The sequence below is a fragment of the Botryllus schlosseri genome, chromosome 6 (genome assembly GCF_051294905.1).
Source record: "Botryllus schlosseri isolate E-star chromosome 6, Bs_hap1, whole genome shotgun sequence".
NCBI lineage: Eukaryota > Metazoa > Chordata > Ascidiacea > Stolidobranchia > Styelidae > Botryllus > Botryllus schlosseri.
In genome coordinates this window covers 17,577,802-17,598,480 of record NC_137241.1, presented here as the reverse complement: position 1 = coordinate 17,598,480, position 20,679 = coordinate 17,577,802, and the positions used below count along the sequence as shown (strand labels likewise).

Below are 20,679 nucleotides of genomic sequence, written 5' to 3'. Positions count from 1 at the left end.
GTGAAAAATCATCTTGCGTGCCACAAATGGCACGCTTGTCGGGGTTTGCCGACCCCTGCAGTAACAGCTTTATGAAAAGACAGCTAGGCAGCATATATGTCATGTTTTTGTAATAATGTTCTGCTGAGCCATTAGCGGGTTGTAATCAGAGGTGGTCAAAGTTGTAAGCGTTGCTACCAGCGCTTTGGAGCAGAGGCAAATGTTAAATTGCTCCAGCGCTCATTGATACCGTTGCTCAGGCTCCAGCACCGGTCAGTCGGTAGTCTGTATCCTCAATTGCAGCTATATTATTGATCGAAATTCAGTTCGCGGTTGCATCTATGGCTTTATAAGTGAGCCAGAACTTCTTTGGTTGGTACAAGAACCCGTTGCTAGTGTGTATAAGAACATCAAAAGGTTTATAGTATTGCTTTCAGAAATGTAGGTCTAACTAAATTGGTGTATCTATTTCATATATTAGATGTTATATCAATTAATTTAAATTCAAAATTTAAAATGTGAAATTGAGAATTTTTATCACCCTTGTATTGTTTATTCACGAGAACTATTGTCCCTCTTAAGCCCCCAGCCAAATCAGAGACGATAAACGCAATGGAGGCACTAGTGCCGTTATTCAATGACCATAAACTTTTTACAATTGCTTTACAATTGATGTAGGTCAAGTTACTGGAGGATTGCAACACGAGTTACTTCTAGTCAGCGCTGACGGAAAATTATCTTGTTACGAATGCTGGACGTAACCAATAAACTTATTTGACCAGCTTCGCTCATTCGTATGACAATTGCCTAGCAGCAAAAGCACAACAATAGCTTTAGGCTGTCAGATCCTTGGGAAAGCCACAATGTTTCTCAGTAAATATGTCAACATAGCAATTTCGAACACGCCTATTAAAATCATATCACTACCTCACTCACCTGGTATATTTCGAGGCCTCCATACCAATACATGCTCTCGAAAGGACAAAGAAGATCCGAGCATGAGTTTAGGACATCATAGATACAGTTCACAGTGCGCACAACTTTTGAGCTGAATGAGAAAGCGAATTGAATGGATGGACTGGTATGTGTAGCCCGATAAGTACGTATAGCCTTAGAAAAATGAGCCTTAAATCACGTCAGTCATTCCCAAGTGCATCCTCTCAAATAATTACACAAGAACGATAGATTACTAGAATCAACTGAGGCCGTTAGGGTGCTTTATTCTAATAGGGGTGTGTCGTGCAACCTGCTGGTGCGGCATTTCAGCGACTTTAACATTGACTCGAAAATTTGTCTGTAAGCAGACTTGTACAAACTAAACATTTAGTAAGTTGATGGTTAAGTAACTAACGATTTCCTGGGTAATTGTAGTTCTAGTTGTGGTTGCGGATTTGGAAAATTGAGTAGTTCTAGTTCTAGTTATAGTTGCAGATTTTGAAAAAAGATTAGTTGCTGAACAACTAGAAAACACGTGTCGTGGTTTTGGGCGAATAGACATGCCGCTGTGCAGCCATTGCTCGCTCTGAGCCATCACCGCCAATAGTGGCGTTGCCAGCGGGTGACTTTTTGGGGCCGGAATCTCTCCCATTTCAAACTCGAAACTCCGTTGTTTTGAAATGCCGATTCAATGTCTGATATTCCCGATAAAATAATAATTAATGTGTTGACTAGAAGAATGAAATCCAGTTCTATACGGTTCTAAACCTTTAATGACTTGGGAACCCCTACGTCACAGATAAGCAACTATTTTCTGATAATGACAGGCAGAAAATAGATTGGCTAGCTAAGTCAAAAGTTTGCACTATATTCGGCGGTGTTTGTATTTCTAATAATTTATAAATTGAAAGCAATGAATTACGTGGTTAACACAGGCTTCTGGGTGGATGTGTTACTATATAAGGGAATTGAAATTTTAGAGTCAAAGTACAAATATAATATTTATCCCACGTAATTATTCAAAACAATGGTAAACAAGAAACATTTTAACTCCTTTTAATCACACCAACCCGTAGACACGTCTTTCTAAAAGACAACAAAATGTATGGGATGTTACAGCTTGGTCAATATCCAGAGCGGTGTGTAGCTTATTGATAAAATCGTACTGTTGATTTGATAATTTCACTGGCAGGTTTTTCGAATTCGACTTCTCGCCGCTTCAGCCGTATTAATGCGTGCTCATGTCATAATCCCGACATAAATTAACCCATGTCATACCGACTTTATTATGAATATAGAATACGCCTGGGATCGGCTACCCCTGGCACGCGTGCCAAAAGTGGCGCGCAAGATGATTTTTCATGGCACGCTGAATGATTCGATTAGATGTGCATTATTATAATCATTTTTCTTGCAAAAAGAGAAACAAACGTTTTCAACATGGAAAAATCTCGAAATTAAATCCAAATTATTTCATAAATCAACATGAAGTAGGATCTTTTGAGACCAGGGCTGTGGAGTCGGTAAATTTTATCACCGACTCCGGCTCCGACTCCACACATTTTCAATATACCGACTCCGACTCCTGGGTCTTTAAACGTACCGACTCCGACTCCAGCATTATTACCAATTTACTTCGAAAATAATATGCCACATTGTCGGTTGAATGACTATCATACAACCATTAAACATATGCAAACATATGATTAACGGTGGCATGCTAAATTGTTTCATTGTGGAACAGCTCGAATTATCCACTATGTAATTAACATGAAAGAAAGATTTGCTAAATATCCTTCCTTTTTTCAAGTTTTTTTAACATGGACTCTCTAATTTCCTGAAATGTATGAATCATTCAAATATGGCAGATATCCAATCCCGTATGATAAAAATGTAGATAAAAATCCAAGTGTAGCTCTTGTGTATGAGGTAGCAACTAATAAAGAGATTGAACTTACTAATTTTGTCATTGCACACTATCCTGATTACAAGCACACACACTCTAACTACTAATAGACATTGGTCATAAATGGAATTTAGTTAAGTAGTCAAAGACCATAGCCTATGTCTAGTCTACATGTACTTAATCAAGTATTCAAGGATTGGGACTTGCAGTCTTTCTTAATCATTTGTTCGACCCAAACAGCTAAGCTACACCAGTGTTGGGATGACTCGAGTCATGACTTGACTCGAGTCAGACTCGAGTCAACTTTTTCGTATGACTTGACTTGACTCGAGTCACTTTGCAAAAATGACTTGACTTGGCTTGACTCGGCGCTTCAGAAATGCGGATTGACTCGTGACTCGGAGCAAAATTTACGAGTCAATTTCAAGTCATCAATAAGTAAACGGTCTCGACCAAATCCCTGTATCATGTGTATATTCAGATTATTACCGATACGCCGGTGGCACTTGTGAGAGCAGCCAGTCCATCAATTATTGTACGTTTCACTGGTCCTCCATTGTTACATCACAAATATATTGGCCGCAAACGAAATGATCACAGCTTACGTTGCTGTATAGTAGTATAAGTAGATTAATAGCAACGTATCTCTGTTTCTTAAACGGCTCAGTGCTTACATTGCGCAGTGGTCACCTTTACCAACCATCTTGTATGATTTAAATAGAATGAATATAGTTCATGCATTTATATTCTCACAGATGTATAGCTGAGTAGTGTATTGCACCACATCAATTTGTTTGAATTTCTCGAGGCTTCGTATTCGAATCTCTATTTTGGCTGATAATAACATTAATAACATACTGTAGCATGTAACTATGCAGTTACTCACGTATTTTATTAGTTGTTCTACGTGTGCGTGTGCGATACAATGCAATTTTGCATGTATATTTAACTTTATATTCGTCATTTTATTCAAGATAAATGGCTAATTAATCGTCTTTCTCACAGCTGGCAAATGTTATGACTTTGAATCATCACTCTTACTTCGAAATTCAATTTGACTTGAATTGTGACTTGACTCGTGACTTGACTTGACTCGAGTCACCTCCAAAAATCGAGTGACTTGACTTGACTCGAGTCACCTTCGAAAATCGATTGACTTGACTTGACTCGAGTCAAAATCTGCAATGACTCGAGATGACTCGTGACTCGAAGGTAGTGACTTGATCCCAACACTGAGCTACACTACAAATATTTTTAATTTTGTCAAGCGGGAAGCATCGTTTGGTCATATTTACATCATTTTTACAATTTAAAAAACCAGCCGATGCATTTGCTCTGTCACAGTATCATGGCATAATTCCAAAAATTGCATCAATTTTGACTGCATCGCGAAAACGCATATTGCGATTTTCTTGTGAAACTGAGTTGTAATTTGCAAGTAATGTCTAGTTTTATCTATATCAGGGGTGGGCAACTTTTTCGGCCAAAGGACACATGATATTTACGAACCATTGCGCAGGCAACTGGAATGTCGATAATCTTTTTTTAGTCGTCCGATAGGACCAAACCGAATTAGGTAACATTGCAAACAATACTTATATTAATACGCTCTAAAATTGATAACAATACATCATGCAACTGTGCAGTGCGCAAGCAGGCCCCGGTCGCGCGAAGTGCGAAATTTTTTTGCAAGTTAATGACTGAATTATATCAATAAATATGTTGCTAACATACATTGGGGGTCGCATCTGTATACCACTGCGCTCATTTGGCAAGGACAGGATTATTCGATGTTTAGACATAGTAAAATCGACGGTATCAGTGAACATGCCTCTATCATTTTGTGAAAATGTTTTGTCGACGATCTCGTTGCGAGTGCACAAGCGAAGTCGCGTGTTGTCGACACGTTATCTCCTAATTGCAAATATAGTTAGACTCAATTCTGTGAATAATATGTATTTATAATTTTCGGAAGGGGGCTCAAATACTGAATGCAAGAAATCTAGTGACAATGAATTATGCGAAGTACCGAGAAAAATTTCAAGTCAAATAAATCTGCTATGAAATATTCTACTTTATGGTCATATGCGAAGATCTGGGATAAATGTGGCTGGCCCCTGGATACGTCAATGCGCCAGAACTGTTGTTTTAGTCATCATCAAATTTCGCGGTCATGCTAATCAAATTTTGGTTGGCCTTGCAATTGTACCTGATGTCATAAATAATTTCGAGAATTATCTCGCAGGCCACACCTAACCTTCTCGTGTGCCAAATTAGGCCTGCGTGATACGGGCTGGCCGCACCTGATCTGTATGGTTATTAATAACAGTGATTGGTGGTACATTCAAATTCTGAAGAAAATTCTTTGAAAGCAAATGTTTTCATGATAGAGAAGTCGGAGTCGAAGTCAGGGTCATTCTCACAAACTCCGACTCCGACTCCAGTCAGTATTTTCCCACCGACTCCGACTCCAGCTATTATAGTTTTCACGACTCCGACTCCATCAAGCGAAAATTACCCAGACTCCGACTCCGACTCCACAGCCTTGTTTGAGACAGATTTTATTTTTCTTCAAAATTTTCCCCGCACTTCCCACGCATAGTCCATATTTGGCCCGTGGGCCGTAAAATGCCCAGGTCTTCCCTATGCTAATCTACAAGCCTTCGGGAACCCCTAATTTTCAGTGAGTCACAAAACAAAAGTCTACCACATGTGCGCATACCATTCGTGTTGCAATCTGTAGGACTACCAGGAAAGCTACTCAGGCAAACTTATACAAACTACCCATTTAGTTGGTTAATGGTCAACTAACTAACGGTTTTTTGAGTAGTTCTAGTTCTAGTTGCTGATTTTGAAAATTGAGTAGTTGTAGTTATAGTCGTAGTTGCGGATTTTGAAAATTGACCAGTTCTAGTTCTAGTTGTAGCTGCGGATTTTGAAAATCGGGTAGTTCTAGTTATAGTTGCGAGTTTTAACAATTGAGTAGTTCTAGTTCTAGTTCTAGTTCTACTTGCACTTTTTGAAAATCCAGTAGTTTGTAGTCTGTAAGGCACACGTAATTTCACATTTCTTATATGACGAGTCCAAATCAAGTCACATCTTTTAGAACAGTGACTTCAGTCGAGTCAAGGCGTTCATAAAACATGCGTCATTCAAACACTGCTGTGAGATGATGGAACAGCATTGCGATGATAATAATTCAACCTATGATAAGATCACTAGTTTTACAAACACCAGTGATTTTATTTGTAGCTATATATGTATGTATATTGTATATACCAGTATTAGATAAGGATTGTGATCACGTGATCATCGTGAAAACCTATGTTCATATTATGTGACTGTGCAAATCTCATTTAGGCTTACGCCAACATATATAATGACTAGGCCTCTAAGAATTAGTTGCTAAATCTCCATGAATGAATTTTTTCCCTCTGAAGTGGTCAACATTAGACGAAACAGAAACACCCCCGACTAGTTTCCAGAAGTTGAGTTTCTTCAAATGATAAACATGCAAACTTTCTCTGCGCTCAGTTCTGGCACAACATATTGCACTGATGCACAAATGTTTTATAGCAGAATAACTTTGAGCAATCTCTGGTACTCTGTAAAGCTAAGGTATATCTAGTATGCTTCGAACAAAGGTCTCGGATATAGCTCAGCCTATACAGCACTGGCATTGCATGTACGCAAGTTACCTGCAAGTTTTGAATTCCGGATGTGTAACATTTTCAATGTACGGCAAATTTTTGTTGATGCATTCCGAGACCATTGTTAGTGTTTCCTTCAATGTGCACTCCGGAAAAAAGTTCTTATCTGTGATCAGATTGAGTAGGACATTTAGCAAAATGCTAAAACAACAAGTCCAACTTACCTCCTTCCTCAGATTCAGCGCATGTTGTGTCTGTAAAGCCAAGCAAATTTATTGAATTTCCAGAACCTGGTATACACAATGTACTGCATCCTAAGACATTACCAAGGTCAGTATCACTGTGTATTTTATTGATCATTACATCATTCCAAATATCCATGTGAATGAGTTTACATGAAAAAATAGGAAGCAGACGAAACTACTTATAAGTAGCGTTAAAATCGGACAATCAGTCTGGGACGTGTGACTAGGAGCCATGCACAATTCGCGCATTGAATTAAAAGTAATAGAACATAACATTAAAAGGGAAAGTACAATGAATATATAGTGGCAGGTGTCAATGGTGGAGTTGATATGCCAGTTCATCGTCCAGCAATCTTGAGCGCTGACTAGTATTCATTAAATAAAAACAATTTGTATTGGTATGGCCAACTGTCGGATTGCCGTCGAAATGCTGTTCCAGCTTCCAGTCACTGTCCGTCATGCTTGACGGAAAAATGTTGTTTCTTGTAATTCGTGCCAACATATGGGAGCACGCAAGTTTTTTATTTTGTAGTTTGACTCCAGAGCGAGAAAAGGAGAATACTAAGATCAGAGGTGGTCAGTAACGAAGTACTTCTACTTATTCGAAGGACTCAAAGCAGTTTTCCACTACTTGTGGTACTTACTCAAGTAAATCTAATTTTCCACTACTTCCAATTCTACTTCAAAATAATTTGTGATCTACTGACTTACTTTTCATTATTTTCAGTTTGTCAAGTAAAAGTAGTTTAATCCTCCAATTGGAAAGTAAGATTGAGGAATTTCGGGGCTGTTTTCTCACAGTACCAACATTTAATTTTCATAGAAGTTACGTAAAGCCCAGAATTTTCATAGCGCTTCTCGCAAAGTAGATATGGAGTAACAAAAATGTTTTCATGAAAGTATCGGTGAATATAATTTAGGTATCGGGATGCATGGCTCCGCTCACATCGCATTGTCGCCGGTATGAAATATTTCATCCCAGTAAATATGGCCATCATAACGCTGAAAATACAGTTCTACAATCTATCATTTACATATTATCGTAATGTAACAGTCCACTGTGTGTCCTAACCTGGAAAAAGTTGGCTCATGTCATGCCATGACATTTTTTAAAACGGGGTGTTTGAGATTAACTAGTGTCGTATTTCGATAGCAATACTATCATTTGCGTCGAATGATGCTGACGAATGCTTATGCTGTCGAACATTGATACCTCCTGTGATGCATCAATATGAATAAAGCTCTCTGCACATTCCGCATAGCTCAATTTGCAGCTTTTGAAAGTCCATGCGAATGTATTATGGCGGTTTTCACAACTACTTACTCACATGAGTAGATCTAAAAGTAAGCAAATTCTACTTCTACTTCAAGTAATTTTAGGCTGCTTTTAAATGTACTACTTCTACTCGTGCCCGAGTAGATTTTTTGCGTCGCTACTTCTACTTCTACCTGAGTAGCCTTCTTGTCTACTTTGACAACCTTTGACTATGATCCACAACAGACCTGGGCATTTTACCGCCCGCAGGCCAAATTCTGACCAGCGCCCGACACTGACCACCAGTATGGCAATGCAAACACTTATGAAGTGTTCAAAGTTACACTTGACGCCATCAATGCTAGGGTCAGGGATGGGTTAGGGTTGTAAATGCTCATATGATACACTATCCCTGTGGTTCTCAACCGGGTTTTGATCGAATGCCCAGGAATGCAGCGAGAAAATGAGGGAAAGAGGGTTGCCGTTGACATGTAACAATTATTTTATTCCGGTCAAGACATACAATGTCCAATACAATGTAATGAACATACTCGGATGATGAAAGCAGAAGATATGGTCTCTTTAATGTAGCATCCACCTAGTCTTAATGCCCGATGTAACAGTGTCTTTTTCATTCCTTTTCTTTGTGTACCTCATTGACTAGGACTGGGGAAATGCTGAAAGGACAGCGATGAAGGGGAGGAGGGCACCTTCGTTTTGACACTTTCCTATCTTTTCATTGTATCGTTAACCTGGAGTATTGATCGGATAAAAATTGTGAATAATAAACTGAATTGAACAATTGTCCGTGACAGCTTTTCTTAATTTCATACCGAAACTTGAACACAGGTCCACAAATATGACTGCTCAAACACATAATCAGTCATAATAGGTTAACAAATCAATTTGCTGAGAGGCCCACGAGTTGGTTTTACTGTAGATCAGAGGTTCGTAACTGTTTTAGGCCCTGGACATTGAAAAAAAAATAGTAAAAGTTTAAATTCACATGCATTCATTACTTACTAGCTGGTATTCTGCAATTTGGTCCACTGAAACCAGGTAAACATGCACAGGTTAAAGCTCCGTTGTAATTAAAGCAACTACCTCCATTCTCACACCAACCGCTATGACAGGTACCTAGTGAACAAACATGATATATTCAGGGCAATTAAAAATTTTGTAGATAGGTATCAATTCTTATCCACTCACACTGTACTGTATATATACTATACATAGACAATACTAGGTTACTTACCTAGCGGAATTTCGCATGTCAGGCCAGTGTGATCTGTGCCAGTGCAGTTGCAAAATTCAATTCCTTCTATATTCGTGCATGTACCATTGTTACATGCTAGATATGTGCACTGGTCTGCAAATAAAATTAGCGTTAGTGTGTGGCTGGGCATCCTAACCAAAAATGGTTGAAAGCTTCGGCCTAGGTCGATACCAGTACCCTTTTTCTTGATTATTCAATTGATCCCTTGGCTATATAGCTTATTATGTGGTAAAATTATGGATTTTTATATGGTATCGAAAAGTTCTAAATTCCTGAAAATTTGCATATTTTGGACATATGGCGTGGAGCAAAAAGTGCAAAATCAAAGTCAACAAATTTTTCGTTCAAAATTGCTTCCCTTTGTTAGGCTATATTAGAATTAAAACTAGAGCATAACAACATTTCACAAATTAAACTAGAATTAGAATTAGACCGTAGAAACATTTTACAAATTAGATTAGAATTAGATTACTAGCATTTCGCTCTAATATAGTGAAATTACACAACTAGAATTATCTAGTTGTCCAAGTCTGGATGATACAGCGTTGTAACAAAGTCGCAAGTCAATCTCACTTTTACAGTTTTGACTCGAGTCAAGTCGAGTCATTTTCAATTCACCACCGAGTCAAGTCCGAGTCCAAGTCAGCGAGCAGAGGGTCGAGTTCGAGTCATGGTATTATGACTTGAGTCCGAGTCCAAGCCATTGTGTTGACTGCTCAGTTTCCAGTTAAGGTCTTGTTAAACCCACTTTTTATAACTCTGTTTGGTGACATCGATTCGTTCGTATTTATATTATACTAATTTTCACCACTTTTAGCAGTTTCTGGTCGCCGTTTCGAGTGCCAGTACCAATAGACATAATCCCAATAGTGTGGTTACTTCCCTATTCTTGGAAATTGCAATGTAATGCCAGTCTTGGCTGTCTGAGTCATGTGCAATGACTCGAGTTCAAGTCGAGTCACTTCCCTATTTTGAGAAAATGACTCGAGTCAAGTCCAGTCATCAGAAAATCGTGACTCGAGTCATTACAACCCTGGATGATAGGCTCGAAGGTCATACTGTACCTTGCTGTTAATTATATTATTTTGATAATGCTGTTGATTTATTCATTATTTGTTGTGACAAATCAATAGTGGATTAATGTTAGTCTATCTAAAATTGAAATCTCATCATTTTAATTTCGTCATGCTGGTTTTGATAGTTAATAGAACTTCTCATAAAGTTTTGCCTTTATGGCATGGTTATATGACTCTGTCCCTACTCCAGACGTTAACTTAATATGAAAGTTATTCATTAAATAGTTGTTTTACCGAACGACATAAAAAGTAGCGGACTGTAAAAGAGATCAAATTCCTCGCAGTAACATTAAGCGAATCTGAGTCTATTTTTAATTGTAATGATTTGAATCAAGCCTATATTTTGAGTAACAAAATTATATACGCTTTCACGTCAAGAGTAATATTTAATCAACGAAAAATATAGTTACAATAATATATTACCACCGTTGGAGCCTCAAAACCTGAGCTAGCCGTAGCTCAGCAGCGAACAACATGTTGCCCAGGGCAACGACACATCTGTCAAGTAGTTATCGCAGCAAACATTTCGTTCATATTGTTAAATTTATTCCACTGGAAGCTTTTCGACTGGCTCTCTTCAGGAGTGAACGCCCTGATGATTTGCAGTAATGACAAACTGGATTGTGAAATAAATACTATCAAATCCATTTTCCTTGTTAATGGCTATCCTGAGCACATTGTCAAAGTAACTATTGAACGTAAAATACAAGATTTCCACAGAGATAAGCCGTTTGGACCGAGAAGATGCCCAGTTTATTTGCATCTCCCGTGGATAGGCACAGCTTGCAACAGGTTTGAAAAACAGATTAAGTCCTCCGTGAGTCATTGTTTCCCACAAGTGGAACCCTGTGTCATATTTACTACGAAATCTTTACTACCAGCAACACGTAAGGATGTGCTTCCTGCGATTGATCAGAGTAACATAATTTACCAATATACGTGCCGATGTGACAGTCGGTAGGTGGGTCGCACATCTCAACGCTTACAACAAAGAATTCGTTAACACGTCCCACGCGTCAAATTAGGAATTCGCAGGGTGATGACATGTCTGCTTCATCATCACAGTCCCTAGTTACCATGCATGATTATGAACAAGTAACAGCATGTAATACTGCCATCGGACAGCACCTATTGAAACACCCAGAGTGTGCAAATCATTAAAATATCAATCAGTTTTCCATAGTTGCTCGTGGTCGTTCTCTTTTTCATTTAAAGGTCCTTGAATCAACCATTATAAAGCTGCAAAAGCCGATCCTCTGCCGCCAGAAGGAACATCTCTACACGCTGGGAATCTTCCATTAGTGTTTTTTTTTCATTCGGCTGTTTTACAGCTGATTTTGTGTGTGCTGTACGCCACTACGCTGTACCGTAACCGTGCGCTGTTTACTGCTGTTCGCGACTTGTGTACTTGTCATTATTACGTCACAACAACAAAATTATTTCCATATTTCGAACTTGGTTAACCTCATTTACTGGCGTTCACTGCTGAAGAGAGCAAGTCGAAAAGCTTCCAGTGGAATAAATTTAACAATATGAACGTATTATTTGCTGAAATATTGAAGTTCTGTGCTTCAAAAAGCCTATTCAAGTAGTTATCGACCCTCACCATGGCGATAAAGTTCAGCGAAATAATCGTCGTCCATAAATACAAAATCATATCGAATGACTTATGTAATACTAGGCTTACCATACGTCCTCTTTTAAGAGGATTTGTCCTCTTTTTTGACTTTTTTGAAAGTGTCCTCTTTTTTGAGATTTTGTCCTCTTTTTTGAGATTTTGTCCTCTTTTTTGAAAATTTAGAATTTAGGTCAGATTTAGATCAAATTGCGAGCGATATGCCGCAAATTAGCCGAGAAGTGACGATCCGGCGGGTATTTCGGAGGGAAAAGCGGTGATTTTAGCTCTGAGCGAAAAGAAGACCTTTTTTTTTTTTTTTTTTGAGTCATCCACCTGGCAATGTGGAGAGAAAAACGAGCTGTGAGCGGAAGTGATGACCTTTTTTTTTACCGGTTTTTGAGAATTCTTCTCCAGTTTTGCATGTCTGAAATTTCTGAAAAAGTGTCCTCTTTTTACATTTCCAAAATATGGTAAGCCTATGTAATACATATCCGGGAACATTCACCTTGAGACCTTCGAGTCATTGTTACTCTTATGACATCATGATATGTGTCACTCGAAACTTAATGCTTGAACCTGAATCGAATCATCCGGATACTTGATCTTGCCCGGTCTTAGATGATTCGAGAAAGCGCGCATCTAATCAAGTTTGTAAGTACAATGGGTTCTATCTCTATCATCACATTGAGTTGCTGTCATCGCGGCAATTGCTTGTTGATTATAAACGACTTTTTGGGCTGCAATGCTGCATTCCCGATAGACGTTTGCAAATCATTATTCCAGTTCGCAGATATGCACACTCCGGAGACTATCGCGAAAATCGCTAGCGAATTGTAGTAAATCGCGGAAAGACGACTAAGAAGCGTTGGGTGCAAATACAATATAATTTGGAGAAGGTGTATTTGTTTGAAAGAGGGGATGGTGATTCTCAGAGCGAGCCTATCGAAGTCTTACTGAAGCTGCGTTTTTTTCCCTTTCATGTCGCATCGTATGTTTAGTGACTCGGGGCCCCGAGTGACTGATTAGTGATTACTAGGGCAAGTTTTTACAACTTTGTCAATTTTTTTACAGCTTCCGACAGCTTCCTAGATAGTAGCAGAGGTGGTCAGTAACGAACTACTTCTACTTTTTCGAAGTACTTAAGTAGTTTCCCTCTACTTCTGGTACTCACTCAGGTAGATCTAATTTTCGCTACTTCTACTTCTACTTGATAATATTTTGTGATCTTCTTACTTACTTTTCGCTATTTTCATTTTGTCAAGTAGCAGTAGTTCAATCATCCATTCAGGAATATAGCCCGAGGATTTCCGGTGCTGTTTTCATGGAGTATAAACATTAAATTTTCATAAAAGTTGAGTAAAGCTCAGAATTTTCGTCGCTATTCGCGCGCAGTGCATACGGTGAAATCAGTATGATTACACGAAGCTATCGTTGAATACAATTTGGGTAGCGGGTTGGCGTGGCTCCGTTCACACCACATTGTCACCCTTCACCCATATGAAATATTTCATCACAGTATATAATGGCTCATCACAACGTTTGAAACTGATGTTTCGCAAACTCGCATTTACTTATCATATCGTCATCCAGCATGTCCATGGCGTGGAAAAGTGGACTCTGACTTTTTTTTATTATTAGAGCTGTTTCACCATACCACATGACCACCTTTTGAACTTTCTGGACAAAGAACATGAAATACATGTTCCGCTTTTAGAAGTAGTATTTATATTTCACTTTCAATTCCCAGTATCATACACCCTGAGTTCTAATTAATATCAGTTCTTTTTTTGGGGATAACATACATGTTGAAGTATAAAAGCAAGTGTAGTAATGCCGTTAATTTCCGGAATTGAAGCTACACAATCGTGCAACGTGTTTACACAGTACAACTTCTCCGTATTGCTCTACGACTAAACTACGGGTCTTATAATATGAGGGAGGGCGCCATACCATGATATTTTCTAAAATGTGCTGTTCGAGAAAACAGAGGATTAGTATCGCATTTCCATATCGATACTCTCATTTTCATCCCATGATGCGGACGAATGCTTATGCTGTCGAAAATTGGATACCTACTGGTATACATCAATATGAATCGAGCACGGCACCTTTCGCATAGTTCAATTTGCACCTTTTGATAATCCATGTGAACGAATTACGATCGTTTTCACAACTACTTATTTACTTGAGTAGATTTAAAGTCGGTCAATTCTACTTCTACTTCAAGTAGTTTCAGGTTACTTTTGGAAGAAGTACTTCTACTCGTACTTGAGTAGATTTTTTGCGTCGCTACTTCTACTTCTACTTGAGTAGCTTTCTTGACTACTTTGACCACCTCTCGATAGTAGATACTCAGAATCTATGTACTATGATGTTTTAAGCTGTTTGGAGGAACTTTATGCAAATTCTTCTATTTTTCATACCAATTTTTACTGCAACTTTGATCAAATATCACGTGAAAATGTAAAGGAGTGATTTGAGAACATTCTATAAACTATTCCTAGTATGATTCTATTCTCATTTATTTGCATAACAAAGAGCTATATGATGGGTTAGTGGCATCTCACTGTTATCGGGTCCAGTTGCAGATCTAGAAGGTTTGGGGTGTGTTATTTGACTTGTTTCAGGGAGCGAGGGTAATTGCTGTGCTGTTTGGCTTTTTGGGGAAAAAATATTTTTCTTCCGAGTTTCTCATACCCTACTAGTTCAACAAAAAATATTTATCAGTGCAACTTTTTATTGCAACTTTTGTCAAAATCAAGTGCAACTCTTTCGCGATTTGAGTGCAACAAAAACTTGCCCTATAGGCCAGTGATTCCCAACCGCGGCTCCCAGCTAGCCTTCTTGCGGCCCATAAAAATATTAGGAAATCGAGTTATGACAAAAATAAAATTTATATTTATAAAATACACTTGCTTGGCTTGCCAAGATAAATTATATATTCGAGTGAAGAAATGTCAATTTGAAATCGTATGCGTCTCTTAGTTTAGAAGCCTACGTTTGCTATATCAAAAAATATAGAATCGCCCAGACAGGAGGTCGCGAAATAACATGTTACGGAATCATAATAATGGGCCCTACAGTTTCCAAGACACCTCACTCAGCTCTACCGGTAGCTGATTACCTGAGCAGCAAGGACAAGAAATTGATAGCAATATATATACAATTCCCGATCATATTGACCGATTTTATCATGAATTATCGGAAATTTTCGCGCTTCGCGCTGGCTCACTTAACAGTACCGCTAGTTTCGGGGCAAAAGCGAAAAAGGTGATAGGAGTAGGTTTATCAGCCTATGGGAGCCCAAGACCTAAGTTTATTATTATTTTATTGGGGGGGGGGCTGAAGAAGTGCTGTTTCGTTCCTGTCGACGGGTATGAGCCCGAAGATGTTTAATTATTATTGAGGGGCCCTACCTTTTCAGACACACCTCCCTCGGCTCTACCTGTAAAACTGATTACGCGAGCAGTGAGAGGATAAAAATTGTTGACAATATGTATGCAATTCTCGATCATATTGACCGATTCAGTCATGAATTACTGAAAATTTTCGCGCTTCACGCGTCCAGGCGATAAAACCTGACTCACTAAATCGCCCCGAAAGCAGCATAGTTGGTAGTCCTAAAGCTCACGACCGAAGCGTCCGCATAATTTGATAGGTCTGGTCTTTATCGAAAGCTAGTTTCGCACTGATTCCAAAAATACAAATTGAAATCTTGCCAGGGCAATAAAACTACTCCAAAATAGCCACCAAAGGTCGATTGTTCTGAACAATGGGAGCGCAGCCACACAATGACATTGTCAATGGCCAAGGGCGTCAAGCGGTTGATCAGAACAATGCCAGTTTTCATATTTTGATGACTATTTGGGGTCCGTTTCATTGCCCTGGTATTCGTGCCCTGGTATTCGTGCGGCCCCAACCGTACTCTGAAATTCTAAATTTGGCCCTGACACCGAAAAAGGTCGGGAACCACTGCCCTAGACTGATTACTGAAGAATGATATACAATGCGTCACAATACATGTACTGTACAATTGTACACATGTAGTGCGTCGTTACTTTGCCGGTATCAGTTCGCTATGCGAAATAGATAGTGATTATTCAAACCGCACGATGTGGCAAGCAAGGTTATGCTGATAAATGTCCATTATTCAATATCCATATTGTCCACGCCCTGCCCAATAGCTAAACGATCGAAATTGCGGGTATACCGTATACCCGCAATAATCAGAAGGCGCGGCATATCAAGATTCGGGATAACTAACAAATTAACATCTTGTGAATTTAACTTGATTCTCCATATAAGTCTAAAAATGGATTTTGCCATTATAAGATTACAACTTACAACAGGGCTTATAGCAGGGGTCTCTGTCCATTATCCAACCCGAGGCCTGCGACACAGGATAATTGGCACAGTATTTTGAATTTACATGTCATCATTTTAATATTATGAGAAATTTACATGCATTACTGGACTTCTTTGTCTATTAGTTGATGTCCATATTAGGTAACCTACCACATAGCAGTGATTCTCAACATAAGCTTATAGCCAGGGGCCATATGGACGCCATGGACTTCCCCAAATGTTTTGTAATTTAACATTAAGTAGAATAGCAGACGTATTTAACCTGAAGTTGTGCTTCGGGATTTTCGCGATTTAGTGTTACTAGGTACTCCCATCCCGGCATCCTGGAATTCCGGCGCCAGTGATTTCCTTGCCAATTCATAAATTGTTTCAGCCAACATGCGACTCCGCGGCGTGCACTTCCAGAAGCATTGACGGCATCAAGATGACCGAGTCATGGCCCATGGCCAAAAACGTCGATATTTATTTGTTCAGACGCCGAAATAACTGGCGCCGGATATAGTCCCGTCCTTGCAATCTGAATCTCGTGCTGATTATGCAACTAATAGAGGAACTGTTGCACCCCATGAAGAAATTCGAACTGGGTTTCTAATGCGTCTCACCGAAGTAGTTTTCTTCCAGTTTGGTCTAATACGTGGGAGCGATTCAAATATTTTTTGAGTAGCGACAATCCTTACTGGAGATCACGAAATACCAACATGTTGCAATAAAGAAATTAATAACCATGGACCCGCCCTAAGCTAACCCACGAGAAACTGATGAACATTGTTGACCGTGCGCCATAAATATGCCTCAAGAATCAAGATGTTCGCATATAATTACGTGTCCTAAAAGTTTGAAGATTTTTGAAGAGTGAGGCCCGTTGCGCGAAAAGTAAGGATGCTACTGGCTTACAGTGCTACTTACTTTCAAGGGCGTCTTGCGCGTTGATCATCGGTGCCACGCTGAGGAGTACGCTTGCGAAGAAGATTAACAACTTCATGATACCGTCGTAAGTTCGCTCTATTGGTCTGTATTAGATAATTGAGCTATATATAGATATGACTGAAGTTTAAAGTAAGCGAGCGATCAGCAATCAAAACTAACGTGCATACTAGCTGACGTTCTGAATTCGGTTACGGACAGACAGCATCCATTTTCCTCGGAAAGCCATTGTATTCGAACTGCAGCTAAAAGATTTTCACGAAAGGTTCCGTTCCATTCTTTACCTCCAACCCGTTACGAAATTCCTGGCACGAATTACCTGACTGTTGCACTTTATAGACGCGATCGAAGCGGAGAAGTAATTTTAGATAGTTGTCATTGTCAGTCGATCACGGAATGATACGAACCACGGCGGTATAGTAATGGCAAGTAGCTGTACGGTACTGGCGATCAACGGACGACATCCAGCCTGGCATATTTGCATTTTGAAGCTTATTCCCGGTACCAACCCTTTTCACTATAGTCGCTGTTACGCCGTCAGTTGAGCCAGTTCAGTTCCAGTTCGACGTTTGACGTTTGTGCAAGGTTCATGTATGCCTGCCTAGTGCCTACACTACACTGCACGGTAGGCTACCTGTAGTGTATCTGTACTCGTAGCCTGAAGTTTACAGTACATGGGTATTAGGGATTCGTTAATTCTTAATGGATGTGTGGTGAGACAGCTGCAACACCAATGGGTTTTGGGTACGAGTCAGACCGAGGTCGACTCCAGAATATTTACTCAAGTGTAGGACGTCTATCCGGGCTCCACGCCATATCATCCGTGTAAGCGGTGTCTTATAAAAGCCTAGAAGTGAGCCGTGCTACAAGTCGGCAGCTACGGAATAAAAATTAGGAAAATTGACCTGGTGTAAATGACCATGGTAGCCGACATCTCTACAAACACCATAAATATCTTTATAACAGCAACTCGTAGCCTATAAAGTGTATGGTACTGTGCCTGTACAGGGCTGTTCAAAGATAACTTTTTTAGGATTCCGGCTATTCACTGATTAAATTGTCAGGTTACCCTAAAAAACGCTGCACACCAAATTTGGTTCAATTCTAACAAGTATAGGACTCCGCAGATCAAATTAAGATTTTTGATTTAGTATGGAGAATTAAGAAAAAAATTCAAATTTTTCTGCCAACCCCATGAAATTGTTGAGCTGTCTTCAAAGACGTTGCAAAACAAATTTGAATCAATTCCGACCAGTAGAAGCGGAGTTATGTGAGTTTGTCGTTGATAAATCGCGGATTATCAACCGATCAAGGATAATCCGCGGATTATCTTCGAAAAACTCACATAACTCCGCTTCTACTGGTCGGAATTGACTCAAATTTGTTTTGCAACGTCTTTGAAGACAGCTCAACAATTTCATGGGGTTGGCAGAAAAATTTGATTTTTTTTTATTTTCCATAATAAATTAAAAATTTTAATTGGATCTGCGGAGTCCTATACTTGTTAGAATTGAACCAAATTTAGTGTGCAGCGTTTTTTAAGGTAACCTGACAATTTAATCAGTGAATGGCTGGAATCCGGGAAAAAAGTTATTTTCGAACAGCCCTGTACGGGTGTACCGGAAATTGGTCAGTTCTTATGGGTGTGTGTGTCTTCGCGTGATAACTCCACTAATCAATCTGACTTGGATGAGTACATTGGATTGGAGTTTAAGCGACAACGATAGTGAGGTACTGCTTGATCACAATCTCTCTGAATATAATTTGCGCATTCCAATATATAATCCAACTAATTACCTTACATAATTGTATGCATATGTAATGTTACCATTCAGAAACGATAAAGAGAAAATGTTTTTTTCATTGCTACTCGTTACTCGCGCCCTTCTCCGGCTATGCAGGCTATCCTGGGATATGTCCTACCTATAAGTAACGCACGAACGCGACTGGAACCAGCTGTCGGGAAGTTCGAGATGCCATATATGCCTATGATTTATGTAAATCTTCCTGCAAATTTCTATAGCTGCGGCTTTATATATGTATTGATAAAAATCTCATATTTCTTACTGTATACTATATCTGTCAAAAGATACCTTCACACCTGAATACATGCAAGTTACGGTGTTTTGGCAAGTACCAGCAGTAAGCACGCATAGTTTCATGCTGTACGAAATAACCGCTACAAACTATAGCGGCGGGAGAGATTGAAACACCGTTAACAAATGATTCGCTTCAGCGCTGGGTGAAACGTTATCCCCTATAAATCCCCATTGTTTATGATGCCTTATCGAATCTCCGGTAGCTCGCTTACAGCAGGCTTACGTCTACCGTAACAAGGCGTTTAGATTGTGTTTAAAATTCACCCTAACGTAACGGTTTCGCAAGAATTACCGTCGTATAACGTCTCAAGTCATGTAGTGAATATTTCGCCGCTGAAACGCCGATGTGCGCTTCGAGTACGAGTGACGACTGAGGACTGAGGACCATTCTATCTATAGCATCCCCGCTTGAGTCTTATGACTTTCTATCTGCGCTAAGCCGTCAATCGAGCTGCCTGGACACTGGACACTGGACAGTAGAGCGCGATTAAGCCGTGCTACAAGCAAGCCTCGTTACATCGCCTAGGCTCGGGTGGGTGTCTGATCTCAAAGGCTACCCAAGTCGTTTCGACGCCTTCTTATCTTTTCATTGCATCGCAGTCTTGTGGTGTTTGGAATTGAAAATTCTTATTAAAATGAACCCACCTGAAGTGAACAAGTAAGCTGAGAAAGATGTAGCCACCAACATATAGGCCCGCGATGAAATCGAAGCGATAATATTTCAAATCACATTCCCAAGTATTAAGTATGTATGTACCAATCACGATCTATTGATCGTCATTACATGCAAGCCGACTTATTTTAGTTGATTACAGACCAATTTAATGCGCTATTTGGTCTGCGTCGGATGTTTTTAGTCTCTGCGATGCCGTTTCCGTGCCGCGTAGCATCTGTAAATGACTCAATGCGCGTAAGATCATACGAAATCAAGATATTCAACGTTCTAAATGAACATATATTGGGAATCACGTTAGTGTAGAAATAGAGTATATATTTCAGTTTGTAAACACCATGACTACCTCATTACTTGCCCTCTTGCAATAAGTCTTCTTAGTCATTCACCTATCAATTATATGTTGTAAATCTATGGTTCTGCTTAGCTAGTACTGGACTACTTGGACTCACGATCCTCGACATAGAGCTGATGCAGTAGTCCCACATTTCCATATACTCGTATAACATCGAATGCACATTAGGGCTGTTCATATGAAATCCTTAGGGCGTCACCCATATAAGTAACCGAAAGTGATGCACGAAGGAATTTGTCTCTGTGACCCATGCAGTCACGAGGTGCACAGTACAATGCACGTGCACGTGTTTAGGGTCCCGTGATAAACCGTTCAAAATGGG

The 20,679-nt window shown here is 39.5% G+C and overlaps 1 protein-coding gene across 4 annotated transcripts in view; it reads right to left on the bottom strand.

Annotated features, from left to right (window-relative positions):
• LOC145441285 (uncharacterized) overlaps positions 1–17,384 on the bottom strand; it is a 93,122-nt gene extending 75,738 nt beyond the window's left edge. For 3 of the 4 annotated variants that reach the window (XM_080319103.1, XM_080319104.1, XM_080319106.1), the window contains exons 1-6: positions 17,213–17,382; positions 9,227–9,340; positions 8,995–9,108; positions 6,696–6,725; positions 6,520–6,637; positions 916–1,027 (exon numbers count right to left, since the gene is read on the bottom strand). In XM_080319103.1, the coding sequence (XP_080175229.1) occupies positions 916–1,027; positions 6,520–6,637; positions 6,696–6,725; positions 8,995–9,108; positions 9,227–9,340; positions 17,213–17,288 (564 nt within the window). In that variant the 5' untranslated portion in view covers positions 17,289–17,382. Of the gene's footprint in view, positions 1–915; positions 1,028–6,519; positions 6,638–6,695; positions 6,726–8,994; positions 9,109–9,226; positions 9,341–17,212 lie in introns of all 4 variants that reach the window. The other variant, XM_080319105.1, reaches the window with a different exon arrangement.
• Positions 17,385–20,679: the final 3,295 nt, after the last annotated feature.